The 9,639-nt window shown below is 36.1% G+C and overlaps 1 protein-coding gene across 1 annotated transcript; it reads left to right on the forward strand.

Moving 5' to 3' along the window:
- Positions 1-55: 55 nt before the first annotated feature.
- On the forward strand, positions 56-4,058 carry LOC143304589 (uncharacterized). The gene is made up of 3 exons (XM_076627080.1): positions 56-1,769; positions 1,845-1,916; positions 1,995-4,058. Exons 1-3 carry the CDS (start codon positions 1,671-1,673, stop codon positions 2,406-2,408), a joined length of 585 nt encoding a protein of 194 aa, XP_076483195.1. The 5' UTR covers positions 56-1,670; the 3' UTR covers positions 2,409-4,058.
- Positions 4,059-9,639: the final 5,581 nt, after the last annotated feature.

Genomic DNA, 9,639 nt, shown 5'->3' on the forward strand with positions numbered 1-9,639 from the left:
GGATTTTTATTTGAATGTAAAATGGCTTAGGTTATTATATATATATTTTATTAGCTAGATAATATATATTTTAGCGTTGCTGGATTGGATAGGAATGTGAGATTTTTCGTTGTTTTATATAAATTTATTTTTACGTTTGACTTCTTCTTCTCTTTTAATTTCGCTGTAGTAGTTTGCCGTTAGGACCGAAACTCAATTCATTTACTACGGTGGATTCTGTCACCACGATTTTCTTGCCTTTTGAGTTTAATAATCGGGGATGATTCTAACGATCCTCTCTGTGTGGGACTCGTGTGATTTCGCAAGCCTTGCCCAAAGACGGGTAATATTTTACCAACAGTGGGAGGAGGAATGCGGAGATCGATGGGTGTTTTCGATAAGCGAAAACACCGTTTGCACAAGCCAACACAGCGAACGATCCTTTGGTTAAATTCTCGAAGGGAAATTGTTCTGTTATATCTCTCTTACAATCGCATGCAATGATGGCAAGAATATCAGTTAATAGCAACGCCGGTATTGTTCTTAATTTTCGATTGACCCCGACGATGTATTTAATAGTCCTTCCTGTGCGGGACTTATGTGATTTCGCAAGCCTTGCCCAAAGGCGGGTAATATTTTACCAACAATGGGAGGAGGAATGCGAAGATCAGTGGATGTTTCAGTAGTTGAAAACACCGTTCGCACAAGCCGACACAGCGGACAACTCTTTTGTTAAAAGTTTAAACAATGATTCTATCTTCAAAACCGTTCGCGAAAATAAAACGAAATCGATGATAGGAAGTTCTAATTCAATTCTCGAGGGCAACGAGATTACCAGAGAAGAAGGAAATTTTCAAAATTAATTTTCTTACCTTGAGGAGTAGGTGCTGTCTGGTGCCATTGCCTCAGCCGCTCCGGTGGTCGTCGAAGTTTTGTTGAGTTTATTATTTGAACTCGAATATAGTTTACTATCAACTCTTACTTTATTTATCTATTTTAATACAGACTGAGCAATTCACTTAGCTGGATTAATACCGCAATTACAATGCGCGTTTGTGTTTAAACGATGAAATGAGGACTTCAAAGATAAAATTTTCTTTTTACTTAGTCGCGACTCTCTTTTCTTGACCGAAAAAATTAAGACCCCGAAACGCAAAATACTATACAAAATTTCTAAACGCAGTGACGAGCGCAATAACGAACGTAGTAATAAATTAATAATGGGCCGTAATAACAAACGATCACAAGAATTATGAACAAACTAATGAGCGAAGAATAATGAGCCGTAAGGAATGAACACTATAAAAAATGAACGAACGCAAATTATAAGAAGAATGGACACTATAATAATGAACAAAGAATAATGAACCGTAATAAGAATGTTCACCAGAATAATAATGAGCGCTGCGCTATGTTGCTACGCTTATTTATAATGCCATCCCCCACGGGGTGGTGGTCCACTGGGGGTACGCTTCCGTGGGAATCGGGATGTTGCAGTTTGGGCTTCTTGGAATCGTACGTGACAAAATGCAAATTCCATATTTCGACTTAGTATTTATCAGTCCTGTGTTCCGCTGAGCTAGCGTCTAGGAGATTTGAAGCATTCCACGCTGATCTAATCCTTTCCACGAGAAACTTCCACGTGCTGTACCGTGGGAATTACCGGTGTTCTTCGGCGCGTGGAAGGGCTGATGGCTGCAGCATCATTATCATTTCAATGTTTACTGGGTAAACACGCGCAGCTCCGCTGCTCTCCCATAACAAGGACCTCCTCCTTCGAGTTGTTTTGCGTAAGTTTGGATGTTTGCATATTAAGGTTGTTTTTGTGATTTTGATTGTTTTTTCCTTTTTTGCTATTTCCCTAGGCTTCGGTGATCGACGTTCGAACAATGTTTGCGGAGTCGTTTCCATCAGAGGTTCCTTTCCAGACTTCCCTGGTACGTATTTAGTCTTGTTTTTAGTCCGCTTGATTCGTCCTGTTTCGTTTTATTTAAAATATACCGTGTTGTTCTCAGCCCAAGCGAAAGAGGGATTCCGAAGAACCCATGGGCGACTCGGGAGGACCAATCAAACGCATGCGGCCCTGTGATAAACCACGAGTATCAGAGTGGTTGGAGGAACTATTCAACATTGGTGCCGAGGCCGTGTCGAAATTGGGCTTTGACGATTTGGTTACTTTCGACGAGAATTTCTTCGATGCAGAGACCGTCGTATTGGAAAGGGAACCCCCTCTGGTTGAAATCGTTGATACCGATCGTTGCGTGAAAGTTCGTTTTGCGAATGAAATTCCCGAAGAGGTTTTGGAGGCACATCTTCGTCACCACGCTTCTGGGAGAAAGGGAATTTCCCCTGTTGTGCGCTATTGGTGTATGCGTGAGTTCAGCGAACTTTATCCCGGAGCTCCTTGCTTCGATTTTGATTTAGTGTAGCTGCTTCAATTTCGTTGGTTCGCTGTTTGATGTTCCTTATTATTATTAATTTTTTGATGTATTTTGTTTTGTGTTCAATATATATATATATATATATATATATTTTGAATGTGATAGTGTTAGGTTATCTATTTTACGTTTGTTATTTTTTTCAATTTTATATTTCCCCCCTTTTAATTAATTATATATATATATTTTTTTTTTACATTTGTAGTTGCGCATAGAATTTATTAAAGAAAAGTGTTAACAATGTGTTTTCATGATTTGTTTCTCGCGCCTGACTTCCATTAATCCCTAATATTCCTGTCGCCATGACGCGTGTAAATCCAACATGGCTGCTCATAGATGTCATCAGTAAAGTTTTTAGTGACGGGTCTTTAGTTTTGTTTGATATCGAAGTAATTTTTCGTCTGTCGCTCGTTTTTCCTTATTCTACCGCAATTGGAACATTTATTTATTAATATTGTTTTAAAGTGACAATAGTATAATATGTATATATATATATATATGTTTATGTTGTGTGTCACTTCAATATGGCTAATGTTTTGTAATTCTTCGATTGCGTTATTTATTGTTTTGAGTAGTTTATTTTATAGAGTATTCGATAATATAAAACATATGCACTCACACATACATACATATATATATATATATATTTATATATATATATATACGTATTTATATGTATATTTCTCTCGTTCATGTAGTGTTCGTACGAAATGAAATGTTAATTATTTATTTTATATTAATTTCATTTAATAAGATAGAACACGCACCCGCACACGTATATATGTATATATTTCTGGCAAAGTGATTTTCATTTAGATTCTTTTGTGATATAGTGTTGTGTATTTGAGGTTATGTGTCAATCATTTGATTTCATATATACATATATATTTTGTATTGTGACAACATAGTATTGAAGGTTTTGTTTCTAGATTATTGTGCGTTTAATGTGTGTTTACATATTTGTGCTTGATGACAGAATTTCTGTAAGCAATTCCTCAAGTCGTTGCGGTGTTAATTATTTTGAGCGTTTGGCCTGTCGACAGGTTGTCGCTTGGTCCCAAGTGTTGCGTTGTGTGTTCTATTTTTTTTGTAGATTATTAATAGTGGTTTTAGTTTAGAAAATAGATTATTTATATGTTTATATAGAGACATGCATGTTTCATAATGTAGTTCTTATTTTATAATGCTTTACCGGCATGTAGGCTAGTTTTAAATATGTATTTCAGATTGTAGAATGCACATAGATTAGTAGTAGTTTAGAATATAGATTTTTATATGTTTATATAGAGACATGCATGTTTCGTAGCGTAGTTCTTATTTTATAACTCTTTACCGGAACGTAGGCTAGTTTTAAGTATGTTTCTGTTTAATAGAATGCGCACACATATATATATGTTTCTGACAATGTAACTTTTATTTCTTTAATAATACAATATTGTATGTTTTATGTATTCGTTAGACTATTAGTTTTTAACTTCGTATATACTTATATTTCATAAATTGATAATATTGTATTTGTTGCATAGTATTATAAGCACTAACACTAATATTTACTAGTTTATTACATATCTAGCATATATGTTTATACTTATATGTAACTCTCCAAGTTGATTGATTAAAATATATTTATATATACATGTATTTCTGGCGCTTCAATTATTTCCCTTTTTGTAGTTATTCTTATTTCCTGGTTTATTTGTTTGGTTCGTAACTCGTTCAATCCGTTAGCTGGTTTTATTTATTTTATTTTATACTGGTTGGATTTATTAGTCGCCCTCGCTTTGTTAATCCTTCCTTTAGTTTCGTAGCGCCGTGTGTTCGTTTGTGCATTCAAATCTTTATTCGCGCGTTTTGTATAGAATAGTTTTCTTGTTCTTGTTACGGCGCGTGCGGAGCGCGGGACGTGACACCCCCGCCCTTGGAGTTCAAATTTCCAAAGGAAATTTGACTGATGGTGTCTCTGAGTTCGCTCAAGGCGGACGTAGATGGCGTTGGTTGTTAAGTGACTACCGGTGTTATCGATATCCCTCGAGGTTGTGCTGTTTGATCATCGATATTTCGTTTTCTTTTGAGGTATAGTAGCAGGTGGGTAACTGAGCCGCATATTGCTCGTAATAGGGCGATTCCACATCCGTAAGTTTCACGTAACTGGTATCCGTGTATGGCTATATCTATTATCGTCTTGATTAGTTTAAATATTACAAGTATTCCAAATATTGCTGCACTGACAGTTCCAAATTCCATAAAACCAATCCATAAGCTTGATACGGTATTTTTTGCTATTGTCGTTAATGTGTTTTCGTCCATCATTCCCAGGATGTTTACTGTTCCAGGGACGATTGTTTTTCCTGTTGCTCCTCTGGCCAATGTGTTCAAAACTGCAGATTTTTCTGCCGGGAACATGACGTGGTCCCGTAGTGCATCGAGGTCTTTTTGGGTATATATTCCGCTCGTGGCCAACGACGATGGTGCTGAATATTGCCACGTTTGGCGTACGTCCGGGCGGAGTTCCTGTGGTGCAATTGTTTCCATGGGTTTTGGTACGAATTTGTGCCAGAGTCCGTCGATATTGTATAGCGTAGGTAGTACCGCGCTACATTCTCTGTGGTTTCCGTGTTGCGTTAGGATGTGTGTTTTTGGCGTTAAAAATGCGGTGCGATTCCCTTGCCAAACGGGTAGCTCCGAGTAGCATTCTGTTGTATGTCGTACTTTTACTTGTACCGGAATGCATTTGACTATGTGGACTGCTTCTCCTGCGATCAGGGCCATGTGTCCTGGGGTTTTGGATATGGTATATGCAAATTCATCGGGCAGTAAGATCGCTAAGCTTAAAGCATTTTCTATTAGTTTCTTCTGCGTGGTACATCTTTGTGTCAGTACATCATGGTACAATGTTGTCATTTGTCGTTTAATATGTTTCTCTACGTAAATGAATTTTGAGTTGACGTATGCGAATATGTCCAAGTTTTCGACTGCTGTCTTGCTTTTGGAGATAAACGTATTTCCTCTTGTTGTTTCAACTATTTGGGGTGTTCGGTGGATAGTAGGGTATATCCACACAGTGGCTGTTCTCCGGTTTTAGTCAGTGCAAATGTTACTTCTTGCGTTGTTAGTGCGTAAACTGGTTGTGCTGATTCTCTGTTGGTTTTTATTTCCTGGATCTTTGTAGCAATTCCTTCATATAGCACATCGTACTGATCAAATTTGCATGGTGAGGGTGGTTGTGGTTGCCAATAAGTGTATCCGTCTTCAGCGTCTAGACAGTTTCCTTCGCTAAAGGTACATACTGTTCCTGATTTCAGTAGAATTTTGTTCGCCTCGATCCGTACTGGCACAACTGCTGATTTTAAACTTATCCTTACTGTTGCTTGTACGACGACCTTTTCCCAGCTCCCGTATGGGTCTACATACTGTGTTCCCTGGCAGCTGCCGTCGTCTGTTAGCTTGCCGGCTAGGACAAGCGAACTTCTTTCTGTTGCATTATCTTTTAGGCCAACTATAAGGTTTTGTGGTCCGAGTGAAAATGTGCCGTCTTGGTGCATCCTTGCACATTGTTGGTCGGTTGTTTCATGGAGGTATTCGGCGAATCCGTTATGCACTGCCGACGTGTGAAAGTGCATGCCACAGTAATATACAATTCGAGTTATTTGCACCTTGCATTGCCTTACGTTGGTAAATTCAAATTCTGAGAGTTGAAGTAGTTGTATATAAATATCTTGGGTTTCAGTCATTGTAGGCTGTATGCTACAGTCCCCGATGGAGTTTAGAGAGATAGTGGTAACATTGAGGTGGTTGCCATTGCAGTCATATCCTACCAGGCCGTATGCTATTTTGATGAGGGTAAGTACGATGACCAGGCGATTCATCTTCCTATTAACAATTTATTAAATTGTTTCTTACTCTCGAGTTTATTAGAAATAAGAATAATCTTTTATTATTATTAATATATATAAAAAAAAATTTATATTTATATGTTTTTTTTTTTTTTTTTGTTAAAACTTATTATCGGTGAAAATAAATACCATGAATGCTACCTGGGTTATAATTATATACGTATATGCATACGTATTGCTAAGTAATATAGATGAGATTTGTTTTATCGTTATAAATATATAAGTATATATTATCTATAGGAATAGATATTACAATTATAGCTTGTCTTTGAATATATATATATGTGCGTGTAATGGTAAATATGACGACTTATTTTACGAGTCACTCGGATTATCAATGGAAGTGAGTGTCATAGATATCGCCTACTTTACAACATGCGTGCATATATATATTGGTAAACATAAGTGAAAATTATATGCATAATTATAAATGTCATTTGTTTACAGGTGGATAGCATCAGTATTTGGTCTTGTGCGTAGCATACAAGTACTTTATAGTTCTACGGCGCGGATTGCTATTCCTTGAACTAAAAAGTTTCTTTCAAGGTGAGTTAGATTAGTGTAAACGATCATGCATTGGAGGCATGATATAGCGGGTTGTAGGTCCGCTAGGTTTATATCACACATACGACAGTATGATATTCGTGTTCTTGCGGATACTCCGCATATGAAATGAGTGGGTGGGTCGTCACATAGGTCCTGGTGGTCTGGATCTAAGTTATCGAAACAGTCTTGACAAAGATGACCGTTATCTAAATGGTAGACAGAACGTATCAACCGAACACAGAGGCAAGACTGAACATCCTCCGTCGCTTCCAGATCGAATGCGGGTACGGGCCCGTCTGAGTCCTCTATGTTAGGGTCGATGAACTCGCCACCTGTTCTGGACATACATACGAAAACAGTTAATATATATATTTTATAATTTTTTATAAGTTTTGTTCGGACCTATCCCTTTGTACAAATACTGTATCCCTGTATGTGGTATAATATATAATATGTTATGGTTATGTTAGTTGTTGTTTATTATATATATTTTCCTTATCTCTCTCTTTTTTTTTCTTTTTTTTTTATTATTTTTTTTTTGTGTTCAGTACCTAGCATTGCTATTATAATGTTGTATTACATTGTATTAGCTATTATTTGTGTTGGGGTGCGTGCGACGAATTTTCAACATGGTCGCTTGCGTGTATCGTTTGTTTAATGTCAACAGTAGCGTGTTGTTGAAATAGTTAATTTGTTAATCATTATAGTTTATTTTGTAGTGTTTCTGTAATATTGTTTGTGTTTCATGATATTGTGTGTGTCAATACCGTGTGCTACCTTAATGCGATAGCATAGATTGTGTTGTTTTCGAATTTCGATAGTCATTGTTTTGATTATACGTGACTCGCATTTATATAAATCTTGTTTAATTTAGTTAATGTTTTTTTCTTTTTTTTTTTGTGTATTGTGTTACCAGATATTTTGTGTAACGTAACTTTATTCCTTTGCACCGAGTTCAGTCATGTTGTTAATATTTAGTTAGTCTATCTTGATTAATTTCTAACTTATTCCTGTGTTTATTAACCTTTCTTATTTTCCCTATTAATTTATTATTGCATGTACTTGCTATTTGCTATTATTTTGTGTATGATATGAGTTAGTTCCCTTATTAGTGATTAAAACCTACTTGTTAGATTAACATTGTCTGTAATTCTTCAGATTCTACTCTTCCGATGCTGCATCACTTACCTAGATCATTCCCACAACATCACCTGATTCTTCGATATGCCTTGGATACTTACTACGGTTGTCTTCAATCGTCTTATATCTGTGGCCATAAAGGTGCTGTTTAGTTTATTTAGTTTAATATGTGTATAATGCATTGTGTGTGCGACCGCTATTGTGTATTACAAAATCCACTTCTACATGTTAGATATAATAATATAACAATACTACGTAGATTAATACATAATAAGATATCCTTTTACTTTCAATTAATCTATCTTAATTATTTTCTAACCACTTTCTACACTTATCAGCTATTTTATTTCTTCTTGTTAATCTGCGACATTCATGCATGTACACTTCCTTGTATGGTGATTAATTGTTCACGAGGTAAGTTGCACTTCCACTGTTTTAGTTATTCGTTGAACTAACACGTTTTACATTCAAACAGTAATCGGATCATTTGTAATAAACTTCTTTTTCTTTTCAGGTTTCCGCCATCTGTGTTGTTCGACGAACAGTGCCATGCTTCCATAGTATTGTTATAACATTTAGTACTGTTGTATTTTGCATTAAGGCAGTTGAAGTTAATTTGTTCATTTATTTTTCAGCTGGCTGTTGTACATGGTGTTTCGCAAACCGAGATCCATAACCTATTTTGCACGTAAACCTTCTCGTATGATGATTACTTGTTCACAAGGTAACTTTCACTTTCACTCTTTTAATTATTTATTGAATCAACACGTTTTATATTCAAACAATAATTAGAGTACATATAATAATTTTTCCTTTTCTCTTTTAGGTGTTCGATATCTGTATTATTCGACGAACAGCACTACAACATACACTACCGCACTACGTTGCCCACTGAAATCACTTTATTCATTGCTTATTTCGGTTATGCGCTAGTTTTAGCTTGTTTAAGTGCACTGTTCGCGGAATCCCTTTTACTTCAATCTTGACGTTCTGGTTCTGCAAGATTTCTAGCACCTTGTATGGTCCAGTATATTGATCGGAGAATTTTCCTTTACTAGGTTCTTTTAGTAGATATATCGAATCTCCTGTTTTAAAATCTTGAGGGTTAATTCGTCGATCGTTAGTCTTAGTTTGGATTTTATCAAATTTTCTCTTGCCATTCGTTGTACAGTGTTAATTTTATTGAACAGATCTTCGAGATATTCTGCGCATGTTGGTTCCGTGTTCTCTTCGATTGTTACTTCACCAATAGGTTCTCTGGCTAGATGTCCGAAACTAATTTGTGCGGGGAGAATTTCGTTCCTTTCCTTCATTTTAGTTTTTATTTTGCGCCAAGACACAGGTTTACTGACATTGATCCAATTATCCAATTGCTTGCTAATAGCATTTAAGATACAAATTTTTGAGAGTGCCGCAGCCATATTAACCCAAAAATATTTTGTATATAGTATAGTGTGATACCATCCATATTTTCCTGGGGGAATCATAAGATCAGCACTACTTACTATGTTACCTACGTCAAATATTAGATGTAGTAACCAATAAAGTATTTTTAATCCAATTATAATCCAATGGCTAGCATATTTATTCAAGTTTTTATATATATCTTCGACTGGTGATTCCCTGTTTTCTCCCTTTTGATT

Source organism: Bombus vancouverensis, unplaced genomic scaffold, assembly GCF_051014615.1.
Source record: "Bombus vancouverensis nearcticus unplaced genomic scaffold, iyBomVanc1_principal scaffold0042, whole genome shotgun sequence".
NCBI lineage: Eukaryota > Metazoa > Arthropoda > Insecta > Hymenoptera > Apidae > Bombus > Bombus vancouverensis.

Coding starts and splice junctions, on each gene's coding strand:
- LOC143304589 (XM_076627080.1), top strand. CDS start 1,671: ATGGCTGCAGCATCATTATCATTTCAATGTTTACTGGGTAAACACGCG. Junction 1,770..1,844: donor CCTCCTTCGAGTTGTTTTGC/GTAAGTTTGGAT, acceptor CTATTTCCCTAG/GCTTCGGTGATCGACGTTCG. Junction 1,917..1,994: donor TTCCTTTCCAGACTTCCCTG/GTACGTATTTAG, acceptor TGTTGTTCTCAG/CCCAAGCGAAAGAGGGATTC.